The sequence below is a fragment of the Hippocampus bargibanti genome, linkage group LG18, assembly GCF_051943395.1.
Source record: "Hippocampus bargibanti isolate YZ-2025 linkage group LG18, ASM5194339v1, whole genome shotgun sequence".
NCBI lineage: Eukaryota > Metazoa > Chordata > Actinopteri > Syngnathiformes > Syngnathidae > Hippocampus > Hippocampus bargibanti.
The window spans coordinates 13,661,441-13,683,787 of NC_142751.1; the positions used below are offsets into that span (position 1 = coordinate 13,661,441).

At 38.9% G+C, this 22,347-nt stretch overlaps 2 protein-coding genes across 8 annotated transcripts; both read left to right on the forward strand.

Moving 5' to 3' along the window:
• The first annotated feature begins 7,875 nt into the window (after positions 1-7,875).
• On the forward strand, positions 7,876-16,009 carry amacr (alpha-methylacyl-CoA racemase). 2 transcript variants are annotated; one of them, XM_089019764.1, is made up of 7 exons: positions 7,876-7,938; positions 8,701-8,957; positions 9,757-9,900; positions 10,515-10,675; positions 11,330-11,516; positions 13,230-13,396; positions 15,896-16,009. In XM_089019764.1, exons 2-7 carry the CDS (start codon positions 8,711-8,713, stop codon positions 15,974-15,976), a joined length of 987 nt encoding a protein of 328 aa, XP_088875890.1. In that variant the 5' UTR covers positions 7,876-7,938; positions 8,701-8,710; the 3' UTR covers positions 15,977-16,009. The 2 variants fall into 2 exon arrangements, with proteins under 2 accessions (XP_088875890.1, XP_088875889.1); XM_089019763.1 differs by lacking the exon at positions 15,896-16,009 and having other exon boundaries at positions 13,230-14,733.
• Positions 15,896-22,341, forward strand: slc45a2 (solute carrier family 45 member 2). 6 transcript variants are annotated; one of them, XM_089019758.1, is made up of 8 exons: positions 15,896-16,009; positions 16,078-16,522; positions 17,131-17,307; positions 18,632-18,993; positions 19,875-20,018; positions 20,771-20,894; positions 21,074-21,279; positions 22,051-22,341. In XM_089019758.1, exons 2-8 carry the CDS (start codon positions 16,177-16,179, stop codon positions 22,285-22,287), a joined length of 1,596 nt encoding a protein of 531 aa, XP_088875884.1. In that variant the 5' UTR covers positions 15,896-16,009; positions 16,078-16,176; the 3' UTR covers positions 22,288-22,341. The 6 variants fall into 6 exon arrangements, with proteins under 6 accessions (XP_088875884.1, XP_088875883.1, XP_088875882.1 ...); XM_089019757.1 differs by having other exon boundaries at positions 16,084-16,522; XM_089019756.1 differs by lacking the exon at positions 15,896-16,009 and having other exon boundaries at positions 16,060-16,323; positions 16,393-16,522.
• The last annotated feature ends 6 nt before the right edge of the window (positions 22,342-22,347 follow it).

Here is a 22,347-nt window from a genome sequence, read left to right on the forward strand (position 1 = left end):
ATATATATATATCCTGTACGACTGAGAGCTTACACAGACGTAATAATAATAGTAATACATTTTATTTTTAAGTGCCTTTCAAAGCTCTCAAAGACACTTTACAATCACAAAACAAGCACAATAAAACCATAGATGAAATTATAAATAGGTAAGAAGAGATAAAACTACACAGAGAATCCGATTATGAATTTGTGGGTTTTACAGTAAATGGGATTTGAATACCATTCAAGGACGGCACAAACTGCTGACCAAAAAACAACATCAAGTATGTTTTTTTCTCGCTGAAAAGATTTTATTCAAGTTGAGATTTTATCAAATGTGTTTAAAAGGGGGGGGGGGGGGGTTAGCATGTGGTCGTAAGGTGACCCCTGGTCCACATGGTGTCATTAATACCTGACCCAGTGGGCTTTGTTCCCAGTCATTGGCAAATCATACCAGCCTGGACTGTCTAAATATAAAACCACACACACGCATGGCAAAAGTACACAAACTATACTTAAGTAGAAGTACAGATTGCAACCCTTTTAATTAATTTGCCTTTTCCCGTTAAAAAAAAATATTGTGGAATGAATTCCAAATTTCAAGTCAACAAAACTTAAAAAAAAAATGTTCAGTGGGAGAATTCAATAAAATACAGTGATACCTTGGCTTACGAACTTGATTGGTTCCCAGACAGAGTGTGTAAGGCGAAAAGTGTGTATCCCAAAAATTTATTTCCCATAGGAAACCATTAAAATGAGAATAATCCGTTCTTAGGTCCCCATGAAACATAATTTTCTACTTTCTCATTTTCTAAGGCTTAAAACTATGTACTGTACTGTATAATAGTACATTTGTGATGTTCGTTGATAGCTTGATGGAACGGAGTGGCCGGTTTCATCAGCATTAAACACTTAATGATGAACGTAACCTTCTTTTACCATCTTGAGGAATGATCCCTTGTAGGTGCTTTCTCTGCGATAATTATATGTAGTTCCTCATCAATTTTGTTCTGTTTAGCTGGGTTGATAGCTTTTTGCATCAAGTGTACAGATGGCTTGTGCGGGTTGTTTGATTGATGGGAATTTTAACCTTGCAGTCTACACTCTGCCTTTCAACTATCGAATTTGAAACGAGTCCAAATGTCACTATTTTCTATCAATTTTGTCACTGTCTCTCTGTCGTCTGCCTGTTCCTTTAATGTTTAAACCACCTCTCCTCACTGCTGTGTTCTTTTTTTAATTTTTTTTTAAATCCGCCTAGCAACAAGCGATGTCATTTCATAACAATAGCCAGCCGTCATTCTGCCAAATACATTCACATCATTTTTTTTTGGGAAGCTTAGCTGGCATTTCATCCCTGAAACCTCACCACCAGGGGTGATTGTTTTCAATTTTGGACATATGTTGAGAACCTTGACTTGTGGGAGTCCTCATTTTTTTCCTGCTCTTTCTCTACAAAATACTTTTGATTTCATTTCTGTGCCAGCATCTGAACATCGTCAATTTTTTTTTATTGAGCGCATGATTTAAAGATCAACATGGAGCGGCCAAAATACATATTTGTAGTTGTGCCAAAGGGGTAGAGCTTAAATCTGGTTTGGGGAAGCAAAAATAACAGAAGCACACATTCAGGAAGGTGGGAGAAGTTGGATTGTCGCCATCACAAGTTGCGCTGTTACAAGAAAAAAAAGTTGTGAAATTACAGGATGCAAAAAAAAAAATTAATTGCGACAAGAAAAAAAAATACAAATATTCAATTCTATTTGTATTGTCGTCTTTTTGACATATGTTTTGGATAATAAACAATGCGTCCGCCGGGCTATATTTAGCTGCACTTTAAGCTTAAAGGCTAAAGTGGCTAACTGTAGTGGGAAAGTCAGAGATCGTGAGATTCTTGACTGCGGGAAGGCCACTGCTGACCTGCCCAAAAGCTCAAAAACCATCTGCTGCTTCAAGAACCATCAAACAAAAGGATCAACATCGAAACAGGAGTACAGTGATACCTCGGTTTACGAACCCCTTGGCTTACGAACTTTTCTGTTTATGAACGTTAAATTTATGAAAATTTTACCTTGGCATACAAACTATTTTTCGGGATACACATGGAGCTGCCACAATGAGTGGTGTGTCGTTCGCGAACGAGCCCGTTCTAACAAGAAAATGGAAGCCGGCTTGTTTTGGTCCTCTATTCCCCGCTCCCAGTCGTCGGTTAAAGCCACGTGATTGGTCAAGAACGCAGCAGTGAGGGGAGGTGGTTTAAACCTTAAAGAGACAGGCAGACGACAGAGAGAGAGTGACAAAATGGATAGAAAACAGGAAAATTTGGACTCGTTTCAACTTTGATAGTTCAAAGGCAGAGTGTAGACTGCAAGGTTAAAATTCCCATCAATCAGGCTCCACAAATAACCCGTACAAGCCATCTGTACACTTGATGCAACAAGCGATCAACCCAGCTAAACAGAACACAATTGATGATTTTCTACAGTAGCCAAAATGGAACTGTATAGTGCCACTTAGTTTTTTTTGACGACGATACTAGTGCAGCGTGTTCTACCGGAAACAAATTCCTTGTGTGTTCTACGTACTTGGCAATAAAGATGATTCTGATGAGGAACAAGTTAAAGTTATCGCAGAGAAAGCAGCCACTACATTCCATCATGCCATCAACGACCATCACAAAGGTAAATAAAATGACTTTATTGTACAGTACAGTTTATTTATTTAATTATAATACCATAGCACATTTATTATACATAAAATAAGGTAGATTTTGTGTAGTTTTAAGGCTTAGAAAATTAGAAAGTAGATAATTATGTTTTATGGGGACCTGGGAACGGATTATTCTCATTTTAATGGTTTCCTATGGGAAATTATTTTTTGAGATACACACTTTTCGCCTTACACACTCTGACTGGGAACCAATTAAGTTCGTAAGCCAAGGTATCACTGGATATCATGTATCGGATACATTTTGGACCCATTTATCTTTTTTTTTTTTTAGGATCGTAACAACAACAACAACAACAAAAATAAGACTATAACGAATTGAACCAAATCTAATTGTGAGCCATAATGTGGGAAAGACACGAGAGGTTGTTTTGTGTGTGGGTGACGCACTACTAGTTGCCAGTAATAACATTCCTTCATCCCAAGTATCTATCGTCCCTGGAAAGCACTTGGCCGACATTTATCGTGGAAAGTCTTCCCAGCCTGTCAAATGTCAAAGATATCTGACAATGGAGGATTTGCGAAATTTGTACAGGCATAAAATACTCAAATGTAACCCAATTAGCGGGATTAAAAGATAATATGAAGAATCACTTTTGACATTTGAAAATTGGACTTTTTCTGACTTTAGAGTGGAGGGGAGAATTCTTGAATTCACTTTTGAACATTAGCGACGGGGTGTGAACAGGATGTTTTGCTAGCATAAAAGCTATATTGAGGCGCATTATTATTATTATTTGCTATCTATTTGCTATCTATTAGCTAACTGGTCGGCTAGTTAGCTATATGGCTGGCTATCTATTAGTTATATAGGTAGTTGTCTAGCTTTCTAGCTAGCCAGCTTGCTAGCTGTCTAGCTGGCTATCAATTGTCTATCTATTAGCTAGCTATCTTTCTTTGTATTTGAGTTACTTCTGGATTGAGTGAACGCTGGGGCGTGTGGCTGCCGCTGCTCACCCATAGAATAACTTTTCCTGTAACTGAAAAGTGAACTTGAGAGTTTTGAAAGGTGCTTATAAATGAAATGTATTATTATTATTATTATTTATTATTATTAGCTGTCCATTAGCTAGCTAGCTGGCTAGCTATTAGCTGTCTAGCTATTAGCTGTCTATCTGGCTGGCTGTCTAGCTGGCTAGCTGTTGGCTATCTGGCTATCTCTTAGCTATTCACTATACAATAGCTAGCTTTCTATCTATTTGATTTACTTCCGGGTTGAGTGAACGCTGGCATATGTGGTTGCCGCTACTCACCCACAGAAAAACTGTGACTGTAAAGTGACCTTGAGAGTTTTGAAAGGCGCTTATAAATGAAATGTATTCTTCTTCTTCTATTATTATTATTATTATTATTATTATTATTATTATTATTATTATTATTATTATTATTATTTATTTATTTTTTTATTTTAATTGATGCTAGCTAGCTAGCTATCTGTTTAACGAATCTTTCAATTTTCGAGTTTAACCAGTACTTTTACCAGAACTTTGTTGTGGTAAAAGGATTGTGAACAGGATGTTTTGCTAGCACAAAAGCTACATTGATGCTAGCTAGCTAGCTAGTTATCTTCTTAACAAATATTATCAGTTATATTATAAGTATTTATAGAGTTGAATCAGTACCAGAATGTTTTTTTTAATCATCACTTTCATATTTTTACTCATGTACTGAACAGTAGTTCTTTTGCCACTTAGTGTATAAAATACTATCATTTAATTTGCATGCACAAAATGATGTGTTTTGCTAGCGTAAAAGCTACATTGATCCTAGCTAGCTAGCAATCTAGTTCACACATTTTTCATGTAGTGTATAGAGTTTAATCAATCTTTTACCACCACTTTTTTTAAAATCATCCCATTTTTACTCTTGTACAGAATAGTAGCTCTTTTGCAAATAATTCTATAAAATACTATAATTTAATTAGCATGTACTCTATCTGCATCACGTATGCAGACGCCGATAACTGTCTCCCGCCCGGACGTTCTGACCTCATAATGACTCCAAACAGCTGGTCTCCCATCCCGCCATTGTTCCCACGCCGTCTGCGTTTGCAATTAACCACGCCCTACTCCAAGTCTAATTGTTCAGCTCGGAACAATAATGCAAGTGTGTCAAAGTTTGCATCTGCTAATGTCGTCATTTCAGCGTGGATCAGAGGTGTAAAAATAGAAGCGGACAAACGCTAGCCAATAACAGCCTCCTTTTGGGTTCATCAACTGGACGCAGCTTTATTATTATTTTTATGACAATTTTAATTTGTTTGCAAGTAGTACAGTAAAGTCTCGTTATATCGATATTGGATATATCGATAGTCCCGGTTATATCGATATTTTTTCGGACTCCCTTGAATATCGATATAACGAGACTTTACTGTACAGTGATATCTTGGCTTACGAATCTAATTGGTTCCCAGACAGTGTGTAAGGCGAAAAGTGTGTATCCCAAAAATTAATTTTCCATAGGAAACCATTAAAATGAGAATAATCCTTTCCCAGGTCCCCATAAAACAATTTTATAATTTTCTAAGTCTTAAAACTACACAAAATTTACTTTATTTTATGTATAATAAATGTGCTATGGTATTATAATTAAAGAAAGAAACTGTACTGTATGATAAAGTCGTTTTATTTACCTTTGTGATGGTCGTTGATGGCTTGATGGAATGGAGTGGCCGGTTTTATCAGCATTAAACACTTGATTATGGAACGTAGCCTTCTTCTTTCACCATCTTGAGGAATGATCCCTTGTAGGTGCTTTCTCTGCCATAATTTTACCTAGTTCCTCATCAATTGTGTTCTTTTTACCTGGGTTGATAGCTTTTTGCATCAAGTGTACAAATGCCTTGTGCGGATTATTTATAGGGCCTGATTGATGGGAATTTTAACCTTGCAGTCTACAGTCTGCCTTCGAACTATATATGAAACTATGTCCAAATTTCACTGTTTTCTATCCATTTTGTCACTCTCTCACTGTCGTCTGCATGTGTCTTTAATGTTTAAACCACCTTCTTGCCACGTTCTTGACCTATCACATGGCTTTAACCGAAGACAAAAACAGTCGGCTGCCATTTTGTTGTTAGAAGAACGTGCTCGTTAGAAGAACGTGCTCGTTCTCGAACGACACATCACTCATTGTGGCAGCTCCGTGTGTATCCCGAAAAATAGTTTGTATGCCAAGGTAAAATTGTCATAAATTTAACGTTCGTAAACCGAAAAGTTCGTAAGCCAAAGGGTTCGTAAACCGAGGTATCACTGTACTCATTTCAAATCGCTGGTCCAGTTTTTAATTTGTATTTATTTACACATTTGTTCCGTTTATTGTGCTGCAAGTGATGGTGCGTGGTCACAGCGTGTTTATTCACAGCATGATGTCCTTTCTGTATGCTTCTCATGACCTTGTGTTTACAAGGAAACTTGACTTCCTGACTGTGATATTACAGGAAAGGTCTTGCGGGCACGGCTCGGTGCGCGACATTGTTGCGATTCCCTCCTGTGGGAGCCATTCCATTGTGTTTCCTCAAATGCAAGATATTTTGCTGTCTGCTGTTCATTTTTCAGGGATAGCGGTTACTACAGCGTACAGCTTATTCATGTTATCAGGTCACAGGTTATCATTATTGGTGCATGAAAGGGATAAATGTCGAAGCTTTGGTCAAAATGGCTGTAGGATCAATCAGTTGATGCACTCTGTTTTTGTTTCAGAATATTAAAGAAAAACAATGGAATTTAGGATTTCAATAATGTTCGTATCATAATGTTTCCCATTCTTGCTTGATATAGAGCTCATCTTTTATGCTTTATTTTGGGACACATATTTTCAACGGGAGACAGGTCTGGACTGCAGGCAGGCCAGTTTTTTATAATTTCAAAAACACGGTTTATTCACTAGACTTGGTTTTGTACTTTTTCTCCAAAATATTAATTTTGCCTCCTAGAAAAATCCGACTTTGCTGTTTTTTTTTAATTTTGAAAAGTGGGGATATGGTTATTTAATGGCATATGTGATGGGTTATCATACAGCACAGAAACATTATTTTACACATTAAGTGTCCTTGAGAGTTTTGAAAGGCGCTTATAAATGAAATGTATTATTATTATTATTTGTAATACTACTATTATAATTTGTAATACTACTATTATTATTTGTAATATTATTATTATTTGTAATTCTATTATTATTATTTTTTATTATTATTATTCATAATACTATTATTATTATTATTATTATTATTATTATTATTATTTCTAATACTACTATTATAATTTGTAATACTACTATTATTATTTTTATTATTATTATTATTATTATTCTTTGTAATTCTGTTATTATTATTTATTATTATTATTCATAATACTATTATTATTATTATTATTATTATTATTGTTATTTATATTGTTATTGTTATTATTATTATTATTATTATTATTATTTATATTGTTATTGTTATGTTATTGTTATTATTATTATTATTATTATTATTATTATTATTATTAATTTCCGTACCGCATTGTATTGCTTCAGTCATGGGTCACTGTAGAGGTGCAGTTACAGTAGATGGCCAATAGAGGGGAGCAAAGATTTGTAACTTAATTTCTACTTGAAACAGCGTTTATCTTTTTGCGTTTCTTGAGGCTCAAATAACTCACTTTTGTCAATTTTTACATGTCAGAAATAAATAAATATCAGGAAAGGTCACGGCGAGACTGAAAAAATCTTCTGACCCGACTCACGAGTCGGGACATTTTTTAAATATTTCTTTTGCGGTTTGACATTTTGAAGAATCTGCCACAAGCAACTTCTTCATGTGCACTCTTGTGTGCTTCTAATCACGTTGAATCACAAGTTTATTGGCAGAAGAATGAACACAAAAAAGTGAGTAGTTTCATAGTCTCTGACTATAAACACGTTCTTAGATACATTTGTATTATTTTGGTTTTAACTCCATTATGCACCACCAAAAACTCAAATTCCCAGAAATCCTAGCGGCAACACAGCCATGTAGAATGCTCATTTTTAATGTTTTAATGTACAACATTAGCAAATACTTTTTTAGCATCGAAACGAATACTATAAACAGAACTACTATGACTAATGCGTGTTAAAACTGCGGGTTTTAGAAAGAATACATTGTTTTATCACGTGTTTGGTCACGTGATCGATGCGCGCGCATCTTGACACAGCTCATCAACTTTTCAGGTCGGACGAATTTCACCGGGGAATCAAAACAAAGGTTACATTGGCCACATTTCACTGCATATTTCTTTTTGTGGCGATAGAAAAAAAATAGCCATTGTCGAACATGACTGCGTATGTTTGTCGTTTGCGTCGTACGTCGGGAAAAGTCGTACAGGGAAAGAGAAAAATGTGTGTGTGACTTTGGACTTTGGACTACTTTGTATTTTTCGTTTAGATGTCTGCGACTTGTAACACGAGCAACCTAGCTTTGTTTTTAGCCGTGGTGTGTTCACGGGACCGCGGAATTTTTCCTTTTAATACCCTCAAATATCTTTGTGAAATACGACTTGTGGTATGAGTTCGTTCCACGAACAAACTCCTCACATAATTTGATTTTATTGTAACTGCATTTATTTTCCCTGTTGAAATGAATTGAAATTGTTAATTTTATGATCTATTCCAGCTTCTTTAAAGCCACAATTTTTTCCCATGCTGATTTGTAAAAAGACGAATAAAAATTTAACAAAAGAGAAAGAGAATTTAATAAAATATTTAAGTGTCAAATGAGGCGCTTATAAATGAAATGGATTATTATTATTACTGTATCTTTTAGCTAGCTAGTTATATGTCTATCTATATCAGTTACTTCCGGGTTGAGTGAACGCTGGCGTGCTTGGCTGCCGTTGCTCACCCGCAGGAAAAAATATCCTGTGACTGTAAAGTGTCCTTGAGAGTTTTGAAAGGCGCTTATGAATGAAATGTATTATCATTATAATAAATGAATACTATCTGTATTTTTCTCTACATTTCTATGTAGTGTTTCCAACATGGCATTGACTGGAATCCGTGTGGTCGAGCTAGCGGGCCTTGCTCCGGCACCGTTCTGCGGGATGATCCTGGCCGATTTCGGCGCTAATGTGGTCCGCGTAGACCGCACTAAAGCCGGCGCATCGATGGACACGCAGGCTCGTGGCAAACGTTCTGTGGCCATCAACCTGAAGACCTCAGAAGGTGTTTCCATACTCCGGAAGCTCTGTGTCCAGTCAGATGTTGTCTTGGAGCCCTACCGCAAAGGTCGGACCACGATCATTTTTATTTCCGAACTGTATATACTTTCCACTTGAGTAGGATGATTCACATATCGTTCGATTTTTATGATAATCACAATACTTAATTCAGGTAACATCCGACTTACGACCGGCTCGACTTACGACCACCCGTACTTACGACCATGACCCCCAGACCCTATTTTTAACATTTTAATTCTACGCCTGGCACCGCAACGCGCTAACAGGCCTGCAACATGCACAACAGTTTTGGCCAGCCAGCCAGCATCTCACTCTCGCACAGCAATCGACCATGTGATGGCACCACTGTGGGGAGTTTGCGAGTCATTTAGCGTCCGAGTCTCTATTCAGCATTTTGAATGGATTTTGACTTACAACCATTTTGACTTACGACCGTTTAGTCGCAACGGAACTCGGTCGTAAGTCGGATGTTACCTGTATTTTGTCATTTGCAATTCAATATACAATACAGTACATCCTCATGTATATTAGCGCTTTCACAACAGCTGCAGCTGTTACAAAGCGCTTCAGATAATAGTCAACACAAAGCAAAATAATAAACACAACATGGACAATTGTGCAATCTTACAATTACTGGTATTTTTCTCAAATAATACATTGTTCTCTTATAACATTTTCAAACAATATTGACCACAAACAATCCCAAATTAAATTGTTTATTTCACTGGCCAATCACAACAACATAAACGTGTCTTAAAAAAAAATCATGACAAAGTGGGGCGTCAACAGAATGCGGCAAAGCACAATGTAAAAAAGTAGAAATCATCTATCTTATGATCTTTCAGGTGTGATGGAGAAACTCGGTCTTGGTCCAGAGGACTTGATCAAGGAAAATCCCAGTCTAGTGTACGCACGGCTTACGGGATACGGACAAAGCGGAATGTATGCCACAGCAGCCGGACATGATATCAACTACTTGGCCATATCAGGTAAGAAAACACGGATGGAATGTACAGTGACACCTCAGTTTACAAACTTTTTGGTTTACGAACGTTACATTTATGAAAATTTTACCTTGGCATACGAACTTTACCTTGGCAAACAAACTTTTTTCGTACACGGCGCTGCCTCAATGAGTGATGTATCGTTCGCGAACGAGCCCGTTCTAACAACAAAATGGCAGCCGACTGTTTTTGTCCTCTATTCCCCGCCGCAAGTCTTCGGTTAAAGCCACATGATTGGTCAAGAACGCAACAGTGAGGGGGGGTGGTTTAAACCATCACAAAGCTAAATAAAATCACTTTATTATATAGTACAGTTTATTTCTTTAATTATAATACGATAGCACATTTATTATACATAAAATAAGGGCTATTTTGTGTGGTTTTAAGACTTAGAAAATTAGAAAATTATGTTTTATGGGGACCTGGGAACGGATTAATCTCATTTTAATGGTTTCCTATGGGAAATTAATTTTTGGGATACACACTTTTCACCTTAGACACTCTGTCTGGGAACCAATTAAGTTCGTAAACCAAGGTATCACTGTATTCTATTCAAGCTGTTTTTTTTATGTGTTGGTCTGATCCATTGCTGCTCGCAGGGCTTTTATCCTGTCTTGGTCGTAGCGGAGAGAAGCCGTACGCACCGCTGAACCTCTTAGCCGATTTTGCGGGCGGAGGTCTTACATGTGCTCTGGGCATCGTCTTGGCTTTGCTGGAGCGAACAAAGTCAGGGAAAGGGCAGATCATCGACGCTAGCATGGTAAGCAAAGTGAGGTCGTCGTAGCGATCTGTTCTTCTGATGGGATTTACATATCAAAGATTCGAAAAGGATCCATGCGGCAAATGAGGCTGTGCCACTTGGTGCACAAATGGTTCAACAAAGACACAATCAAAAAAAGTTTGCCATATTTTGTTCATTTTCTCGTCATGTTTCTAAAATTTGCTAAGAGCACAACTGTGAAAACATAATCCTTACAAACTAAAAAGGACTTAAAATGGAACCTTGGGGAACACCACAATCCAACCTATGACCTAAGGAAACTTTATCAAAGATGACACATTTCTGTCACTCTCTGGTGGGGTTTTCGTAAATAAAACGAATTTATTATACAGTACAGTTTATTTCTTTAATTATAATACCATAGCACATTTATTATCCATAAAATAAGATATATTGTGTATAATATTAAGGCTTAGAAAATAGAAAATTATGTTTTATGGGGACGTGGGAACGGATTATTCTCATTTTAATGGTTTCCTATGGGAAATTAATTTTTGGGATACACACTTTTTCGCTTTACACACTGTCTGGGAACCAATTAATTTCGTAAATCAAGGTATCAGTGTACTGTTTTCCGATTAGCAACGTTACATAAAATCACCAAGCGTACACTTTTCCAATTTTTATTTCCAGGTGGAAGGAGCCGCCTACGTGGGCTCATTTCTGTGGAAATCCCGCAGCATCGGTTTGTGGGGTCGCCCCCGCGGGGAGAACATGTTAGACAGCGGCGCTCCATTCTACGACACGTACCGTACGGCCGACGACGAGTACGTCGCCGTGGGCGCCATTGAGCCGCAGTTTTACAAGCAGCTTCTACAAGGTTTCTTTGCCTTTTTCATTATAACCGTTCTCTTCAAAATGACCTTTTCTTGACACTTTGGCAGCTTGCTACAAAGACCAAATGCTTCGTAGAAAAGTCGTACATGTGAATGTCCTTCGTGGATTATATTTCGATTATGAGTTTTGGTCATTTAGTAAAATATGGAATAATCGCTCAATGAACAATTAGAAGTGCATTGAGAAATTTTGAGACGGTCATATTCCATTCACCTGTTGTGCTGGTTATATAATTTGGAACTTTGCAAAGAGATAGCAAAGGAAGTTTAAATAGCAATCTATAATATTGTAAATAAATTGAACCATTTTTGCAACCTCTTGCATTATTACCTTACATTATTTTATGAGAGAGCCATAAAAAGGCTATTAGATTAAAATACAGTAAAGTCTCGTTATATCGATATCGGATATATCGATAGTCCCGGTTATATCGATACTATTTCTATGCACGCACGGAGAAAATTACATGCAAACAGGGTCGGATATATCGATAGTCCCGGTTATATCGATATTTTTTCGGACTCCCTTGAATATCGATATAACGAGACTTTACTGTATATTAGATTAAACCAGATTAAATTAGATTAAACAAGATTAGATTTGATCAGATTAAATTAGATTAAAATTGATTCGAATAGAAACGATTTGACCAGATTAAATTAGATTAAATATATTCGATTTGATTTGATCAGATTAAATTAGATTAAATATATTCGATTTGATTTGATCAGATTAAATTAAATTCGACTTGATTAGAATATATTAAATTAGATTAAAATATATTATATTAGATTCAATCCGATTAAATTAGATTAAAATAGGTAAAATTAGATTTGATCAAATTAAATTAGAGTAATTACTTTAATTAGATTAAAAGGGATTAGCATAAATTTTATTAGATTCGATCATATTAAATTATGTTACAATAGATTAGATTAGATTAGATATGATCCGATTACATTACATTTGATGAGAATAAATTAGATTAGATTATATTAGATTACATTCAATCATATTAAATTAGATTCAAAGAGATTAGATTAGATTTGATCCAATTAAATTAGATTTGATCAGATTAATTAGATTAAAATGTATTTGATTTGATATGATCACATTAAATTATATTAGATTGGAATAGATTCAAATAGATTATATTACATTTGAGCATATTAAATTAGATTAAAATAGATTAGATTAGATTTGATAAAATTAATTTACATTAGAGTATATTAAATTAGATTACAATAGATTAGATTAAAATGGATTACATTGGATTAGATTAGATCATATTGCAATCAATTAGAATAGATTAAATTCGATTAAATAGATGAGATTCAATTCGATTCAGTCAGATTAGATTAGATTCGATTCGATCCGATTAAATTTGATTAAATTAGATTAAATTAGACAAGATTAATAACGAGGAATAAACGGTACGGAAAATGGATGGATGGATAACCTTTATGAGTTCACAGTGTAGAAATTCACAATTCACTGAAGCAAAGTTATGAAAGGAAGAGGAACGGATACAATACAATACAATACAATACAATACAATACAATACAATACAATACATCATTGATTTATATAGCGCTTGAACAACATAAAAAATGATAACAATCATTCTAAATAGTTTTTTGCGTAAAAAATAAATATCCAGTAACATGTTGCAGTGAATGTGTTTATCCCACCAAGGCTTGAAATTAGACGAGGACCAGTTACCACCACAAATGAGTTTCTCGGATTGGCCGGAGCTCCGTCGGATCTTTTCCGAGCGTTTCGCTTCCAAGACACAAGCGGACTGGTTGCGCATTTTCGACGGGACCGATGCCTGCGTGACTCCCGTGTTATCGCTTGACCAGGTGAGCTCACACCCGCACAATCGTGACCGGGCTTCCTTCGTGAAGGACTCCAACGGGGAGGAAAGCCCTCGGCCGGCCCCTCTCCTTTCCCGGACCCCCGCGCAGGCTTGCGCGGACCCTGGGCCGCTTATCGGAGAACACACTGTCGAGGTTCTGAAGGAATACGGGTACAAATCCGCTGAAATTGATCAAATGCTCACTGCGGGTGTTGTGGAGTGCTCTGCGGTCAAGGCAAAACTGTAATGGATACTTTTTTTTTTAGTTTGAGTAGATATAGAATTTAACCTCATCATGTTGGCTGAGAATGATCAATAATTTGTCCGTTATTTGATCATATTGTTTGGGGGGGTTGTTTTTGTGCTTTGAAGCAATTGTTTTTTTGTGACAGACAAATGTCACAAAAACTTACTTCCAGTGATACCTTGGCTTACGAACTTAATTGGTTCCCAGACAGAGTGTGTAAGGCGAAAAGTATGTATCCCAAAAATTAATTTCCCATGGGAAACCATTAAAATGAGAATAATCCGTTCCCAGGTCCCCATAAAAAATACTTTTCTACTTTCTAATTTTCTAAGCGTTAAAACTACACAAAATATAACTTATTTTATGTATAATCAGAATCAGAAAACCTTTATTCGTCCCATAATGGGGAAATTTGCAGTCCACAGCAGTAATTTGAAAGGGGGATAGGGTGGGGGTGAAAGGATAGAAAACAAGATATTTTAAGCATAGCAAAATAAACATGTCAACTGTATACTGTAATACTGTAATAAATATGCGATGGTATTATGATTAAAGAAATAAACTACTGTATAATAAAGTTGTTTTATTTACCTTTGTGATGGTCTTTGATGACTTGATGGAATGGAATGGCCGGTTTCATCCGCATTAAACACTTGATGAGGAACGTAGCCTTCTTCTTTTCACCATCTTGAAAAATGATCCCTGTAGTTGATTTCTCTGCGATAATTTTACCGAGTTCCTCATCAATTGTGTTCTGTTTAGCTGGGTTGATAGCTGTTTGCATCAAGTGTACAGATGGCTTGTGCCGGTTGTTTGTGGAGCCTGATTGTTCGTAAGCCAAGGGGTTCGTAAACCGAGGTATCACTGTACTTTAAAGTGTCTAAAAAGTGTCAAATTGAAGATTATCGAGTAAAAAAAACGGAATCAAATAAAATGTTCTCTTTAAAAAAAGTCTCATAATTGTGAATTTTGTTAGTTTCCTGTTTTAGGGAGTGTCACAAAATTACAATTACAGGAAAATATTAGGGCGGGGCCAAAGAAAGTCAGAATAATTCAAATTCAAAGTTACATTTTAGAATTAAGATGTTTAACTCATTCACAAATTTATTCGTGAATTGAAAATATGACATAGAGCGCCATTCCCAAATTTGTTTGGGGTTGGTTTTTCTTGCGGAGAGTGCTGATAAGGTGCTGGTCAGACTTCTGGCAATGTTTTTCCAGACGATATTCAGAAAGTCCCGCCCCCTTGTTCGTGATGTCACGGCAGGATACTCTTTCACAAACTGCCTTCTCCAGAATCAGAACAAGGGCTTCAGAGAGTTCACATTTGGAGATGCTTTCTTGTTACTCATCCAGTTATGAATATGATTCAAATAGTTCTGAAGAGGAAAGCATAAATGTTTGCAATCGATTAAAGAAGTCCTTCCGTATCAATTCGAGCCATCTGGACTCCAATGTAGCGCCCAGAAAATGCACAAGATGGCGCACAAGCTCCGTTCAAAACGGGCTGATTTGTCCGCTGGGAATATGTGTCAACTTACACCTTCTTTATGCGTGTTACCGCAATTGGCTGCGACACACAACGATTCACCATCGTGTTATTTATGTAGTTTTCCTTCTAATTTTGCGAACAACACTGTGTTTTCAGATGAAAAAAGTACCCAAAATGCATTGTGTGTCACTTTCCTGGTCACGGGAGTTCCCTTTGTGATGTCACTTTGGGGATCGTCATCAACTCGAAAACAAGACTTCCTTAATATTCAGTCTTAAAACGTAAAATATAGCTATATGCGGTGGAATCTTTGTAAAATACGCTCAGTAAAAGTCATTTGAAGTGATTTTACAAATTATGGACGCAACTTATCCAGAGGTGTTGGTTGTCCTTAAGGCTTATTTCATAGAAAATTATGTTTAATGGGCACCTGGGAACAGATTCTTCTCATTTCTAATGGTTTCTTATGGGAAATAAATGTTTGGCAGACAAACTTTTTAACTGACACACATTTTCTGGCAACCAATTTAGTTCGTAAACTGACGTATCACTGTATTAGTATCGTGATTTGCTGTGTTTCAATGAATCTTATGAATGCGGACTAACACACACCCATGCATGTGAGGCCTCACACGTTCCCATGAGCACCCCCCTTCCTTCCCCCGGGGTTTTACTTTTACCCACTGAGGGGAAAGCAACCTTTGCTAATCTCATAAATTCAACTCACTTCTCTCCTCCTCTCTCTTTCCCTCTCTTCCCCCGAGCTCGCTCGACTCGGGTCTTCCCAGGCGAGCCCAACCAGGACGGTTAAAGCTGTGAGGGTCTCGCACTCTGCTATGAAGTAGTCCAACGGGATTTCGCACTGATGCAACCAGCGGGTATTTCCACTTTTTAAGCGTACAGATATCCCCCCCCCCCCCGTCCAAACATGACTCTTTTGTCCGAGGATCAGTCCACCAGACCCCAGCCATGCCGGGTACCGGAGCCCAGCAAACAGCCCTTGGATCCGGACGTGAAGGATTTGACCGTTTCCAAAGACTACTACATGGACAGCGCGGAAAACGCCGTCTTCGGACAGGTGGAACCACCGCGGCGCTCGCGGGGTCGCTTGATCCTTCACGGCTTGGTGATGTTCGGAAGGGAATTTTGCTACGCGGTGGAGGCGGCGTTCGTCACGCCCGTGCTGCTCAGCGTAGGCCTACCACGTAGCATGTATAGCTTGGTGTGGCTGATCAGTCCTATCTTGGGCTTCCTGTTGCAGCCGGTCATCGGCTCGGCTAGCGATTACTGTCGCTCGCCGTGGGGCCGGCGGAGGCCTTACATCTTGACGTTGGGCCTCCTCATGCTTGTGGGGATCACCATGTTCCTCAATGGAGATGTCTTCATCTCAGGTGAGCAAAAGTGAGGAAATGAGTTGCTCAAAGTGGGGGCGAGTTTCTTGCTTGGTCTGTTAATAATAATCATACGGTGATACCTTGGTTTACGAATGTAATTGCTTCCCAGACAGAGTGTGTAAGGTGAAAAGTGTATCTCAAAAATTAATTTCCCATAGGAAACCATTAAAATCGGAATAATCCGTTCCCAGGTCCCCATAAAACATAATTTTCTACCCTTTTAAGCCTTAAAACTACACAAAATAAACCTTATTTTATGTATAATAAATGTACTATGGGATTATAATTAAATAAATAAACTGTACCATATGATAACGTCGTTTTATTTACCTTTGTGATGGTCGTTGGTGGCTTGATGGAATGGAGTGGCCGCTTTCATCAGCATTAAACACTTGATGAGGAACGTAACCTTCTTCTTTCACCATCTTGAGGAATGATCCCGTGTAGGTGCTTTTATCTGCGATAATTTTACCTTGTTCCTCATCAATTGTGTTCTGCTTAGCTGGGTTGATAGCTGTGCAGTGAATGAGTTAAAAGAACATAAATTGATTGATTGTGAGTGTAAATAGTTATTCATGTGATTGACTGGCAACCTTGTTTTGCAGCGGTGATCGGTGACAGGACGACGCGGCGGACATGGTCCATCGTGACAGTGATGCTCGGAGTGGTGCTGTTCGATTTTGCTGCCGACTTCATCGACGGGCCCATTAAGGCCTACCTGTTTGACGTGTGCTCCCATCAGGACAAGGAACGAGGCCTTCACTATCATGCTCTGCTCACTGGTAAAACAATCGGCGTGATGTATACACTTTTCAGTTGTTTTTGGGTTTGTAGTGACACCTTGGCTTCCGAACTTAATTGGTTTCCAGACAGAGTGTGTCAGGCGAAAAGTGTGTATCCCAAAAATTAATTTCCCATAGGAAACCATTAAAATTAGAATAATCCGTTCCCATAAAACACAATTTTCTACTTTCTAATTTTCTATGCCTTAAAACTACACAAAATATACCCTATTTTATTTATAATAAATGTGCTGTGGTATTATAATAAAAAAAATAAACTGTACTTTATAATAAAGTCGGTTTATTTACCTTTGTGATGGTCGTTGATGGCTTGATGGAACGGAGTGGCCGGTTTCATCAGCATTAAACACTTGATGAGGAACGTAACCTTCTTCTTTCACCATCTTGAGGAATGATCCCTTGTAGGTGCTTTCTCTGTGATAATTTTATCTAGTTCCTCATCAATTGTGTTGTGTTTAGCTGGGTTGGGCTAGCTTTCTATCTATTGGAGTTATTCGGGGTTGAGTGAACGCTGGCGCGTTTTTATTTTTAATTTTACCCCCATAGTCTTTTTCAAGGGGGGGAGGGGAGTAAATATCTGAACACACACACAGTCCGCTTCTGTCATTCAAATATAAATTATGTAGTGAGATGTTACGCCTGCGGCGATGTGAGGATCTGACGGAGTGTAGCTCTACGTAATCCAGCGGTCATGCGCTGCAGTCATGGGTCTGGGCTGAGCGAGCCTTGCGTGCACATGACTCTTTCTTCTGCCTTGGAATGCAAAGGCGGTGGCGGCGGAAGAAGGAGTCGATGAGTGCTCACCAGGAATTCATTTTGAGTAGCCTTTCAGACAAATTAATGCACTGCAATTTTGCCATTCTCATCTGCGTGAAATTGGAATGTTACTACTGCAACTTTCCACACTGAGGTTAAAGCGTGTTTTTTCCATGTGTTTTATTGTGAAGTGTGAGAACCCCGTTAATTTCAAGTTGGGTTAGATGTACCTTGATTCATGTCGCAGTGGCAAAATTTACATTTCACAGCAGCAAAGTGATAAAAGTTAGAGGAAAGGAAAGGAAGAAGTAGAAAAACAAAATACAGGAGCTGCTGTAAAGGCAGCCGCTCTCGCGGCGCCATCTTGAATTCCAAAAAACAAAATCTAAATAACATAATATGCGTCTGTGTAAGCTCTCAGTCGTACAGTAGTGGTCCATCGATGAGAAGGTTTCTTCAGCTGTCATCTGTACTTCTTTGAAGGTGTCGGACGTTTCGCTTCTTATCCAAGAGGCTGCGTCAGCGAACTAATTTTTTTCTGTTCCAGGTCTGGGCGGAGCGTTCGGCTACCTGGTGGGTGCCATGGACTGGGGTCACTCCATCATGGGCCAGCTGCTGGGTTCCGAGTACCAGGTCATCTTTTTTTTCTCGGCGCTCACCTGGAGCATTTTCCTCACCGTGCACCTCTTCAGCATTCCCGAAGAGCCCCTGGACAAAATGGCATCCGGGCGATTATCGGGCTTCAGTCCTCTGAGGCAATTGGGGTCCCAGCGGAACGGCTATGGAACTCTGGGCGAAGAAGCCGAGGACCCCCAGCTGTTGTCCGTCTCGGATTTCAGGCAACGGTCTTTCTCTGCACTCGGGGAGGCCAACGCCGTCACCTCCAGCGCCAAACAGCCCGGCAAGGAGGTACAGTGATACCTCGGTTCACGAACCCCTTGGTTTACGAACTTTTCGGATTACGAACGTTAAATTTAGGAAAATTTGACTTTGGCATACAAACTATTTTTCGGGATACACACGGAGCCACAATGAGTGATGTGTCATTCGCAAACGAGCCCGTTCTCCTAACAAGAAAATGGCACCCGACTGTTTTTGTCCTCTATTCCCCGCCCCCAGTCTTCGGTTAAAACCACGTGATTGGTCAAGAACACAGCAGTGAGGGGGGGTTAAGCATTAAAGGGACAGGCAGACGACAGAGAGAGAGTGATAAAATGGGTAGAAAACAGTGCCATTTGGACTCGTTTCAACTTTGATAAAGCAGAGTGTAGACTGCAAGGTTAAATTATCCCATCAATCAGGCTCCACAAATAGCCTGCACAAGCCATCTGTACACTTGATGCAAAAAGCTATAAACAGAACACAATTGATGAGGAACAAGGTAAAATTATCGCAGAGAAAGCACCTACAAGGGATCATTCTTCAAGATGGTGAAAGAAGAAGGCTACGACGTTATGATACAATAAAGTTTATTTCTTTAATTATAATACCATCGCACATTTATTATACATAAAATAAGGTATATTTTGTGTCGTTTTAAGGCTTAAAGAAAATTAGAAAGTAGAAAATTATGTTTTATGGGGACCTGGGAACGGATTATTCTCATTTTAATGGTTTCCTATGGGAAATTAATTTTTGGGATACTCACTTTTCATCCTACACACTGTGTCTGGGAACCAATTAAGTTCGTAAACCCAGGTATCACTGTGCAGTGTTTCACGAAGCTTCGTTTTCCCATCACGAATCACTTGGTTAATTTATTTGCATGTGTTTTCTTTAATTGTTTGAAGGCCCGTGAGAGGATGACGCTGAAGTCTCTGTTGAAGGCCATCATCAGCATGCCCAACCATTACCGCTATCTGTGCATCAGTCACCTTCTTGGATGGACGGCGTTCCTCTGCAACATGCTCTTCTTTACCGACTTCATGGGACAGGTGAGGAACGTCTTCAGTGAAGCAGAAGATCTGTTTTAATAATAATAATAATAATAATAATAAATAATACATTTCATTTATAAGCACCTTTCAAAACTCTTAAGGTCACTTTACAGTCACGGGAAAAGTTTTTCTGTGGGTGAGCAGCGGCAGACACATTCACTCAACCGGGAATAACTGAAAAAGATCGAGTTAGCTAGCTAATAGATAACTAATAGATAGCTAGCTAGCTAGTTAGACAGCTAATAGATAGCTAGCTAGGTAGCCAGCAACGGTGACCCGTTTTTTTGATGCGCAAGATCAAGTTGGTGACCCGTTTCTTTCCGAGATGACGCGCAAGATCAAGTTAGCTCGCGAGCTAATAGATAACTAATAGATAGCTATGTAGCTAGTTAGACAGCTAAGAAATAGCAAATAGGTAATTGCTATCCATTCGCTATCTATTATCACATGTAGCTATGTAGCTGGCTATTTATTAGCTATATGGCTATCTAGCTAGTTAGCTAACTGTCTAGATGGGTATCTATTTGCTATCTATTAGCTAGCTGTCTAGCTAGCTAGCTATGTAGCTGGCTATTTATTAGCTATATGGCTATCTAGCTCGTTAGCTCACTGTCTAGCTGTCTATCTATTAGCTATCTTTTAGCTAGCTTGCTAGCTTTCTCTCTATTTGAGTTACTTCCGGATACGGAACGGGAGATAGATAGGATGAAAACACATCGGAAACAAACAAGGCTTTGATACCTCTGTAGATCGTCTACAAGGGGAACCCGTACGCAGAGCACAACTCCACGGCTTATGCTACGTACGAGCGCGGCGTGGAAATTGGCTGCTGGGGCTTGTGCATCAACGCGGTGTCTTCGGCTCTATTCTCTTGTAAGTGCACTTTTGCCTATGATTGAAGACACCTCAATCACATAAGAACTTCTTATTATTTTCTTCTAGCTCGGCACTAAGCTAATGATGCGTTTGACCCACTTGCTATTTTTTCAGTGGAAATTGTCCATGAAATCACTGCCTCATGCTAAAAATAGTTGTTTTCTTTCCTCAAATAGACGTGCAGCGCTTTTTGCTCCCCTACGTGGGCCTAAAAGGTTTGTACTTCATGGGCTACTTTGTGTTTGGCCTGGGAACCAGCCTCATCGGCCTCTTCCCCAACATCGTCGCCACGCTGGTGCTGTGTAGCGTTTTTGGCGTCATGTCCAGCACGCTGTACACCATCCCCTTCAACCTCATCGCAGAGTACCAACGTGAGGAGGAGGTATGTGCTTTTTGTACCCCTTACGCAGTTCCGCGGTGATGTAGCGTTAGCTTCCCTGCAGCAGTGAGGGGAGGTGGTTTAAATAATAAAGGCAAATCCAATCCAATCCAAACATTAAAGAGACAGGCAGACGACAGAGAGTGACAAAATGGATAGAAAACAGTGAAATTTGGACTTTGGCTTTGAACTTTGATAGTTCAAAGCCAGAGTGTAGACTGCAAGGTTAAAATTCCCATCAATCAGGCTCCACAAAAAACCCGCGCAAGCCATCTGTACACTTGATGCAACAAGCGATCAACCCAGCTAGACAGAACACAATTGATGAGGAACTAGATAAAATTATCGCAGAGAAAGCACCTAACAAGGGATCATTCCTGAAGATGGTGAAAGAAGAAGGCTACGTTCCTCATCAAGTGTTTAATGCTGATGAAACCGGCCACTCCATTCCATCAAGCCATCAATGACCATCACAAAGGTAAATAAAATGACTTTATTATACTGTACAGTTTATTTCTATAAATATAATACCATGGTACATTTATTATACATAAAATAAGGTATATTTTGTGTAGTTTTAAGGCTTAGAAAATTAGAAAATTATGTTTCATGGGGACCTGGGAACGGATTATTCTCATTTTAATGGTTTCCTATGGGAAATATTTTTTTGGGATACACACTTTTCGCCTTACACACTCTGTCTGGGAAGCAATTAAGTTCGTAAGCCAAGCCAATCAGCAATCTCACACACATTCCCCTCCTCGCTACCCCCAGGAGGAACTAAATCGTCGCGGCGGCGGCGAGTCGTTACGGGGCACGGGCGTGGACTGCGCAGCCCTCACCTGCATGGTGCAGCTAGCCCAGATCGTGGTGGGCGCGGGTCTGGGGGCCCTGGTCAACGTGGTGGGCAGTGTGGTGGTGGTGGTCCTGTCCGCCTCCACCGTATCCCTGCTGGGCTGCGTCTTCATCGCGTTCTTCGTCAGATACGCTCACTCTTCGCACTATTTGTAATGACTGACTAAAAGACGCTATTTTATTGCTAAATAAAGATTCTTTATTATGAGATGTTGG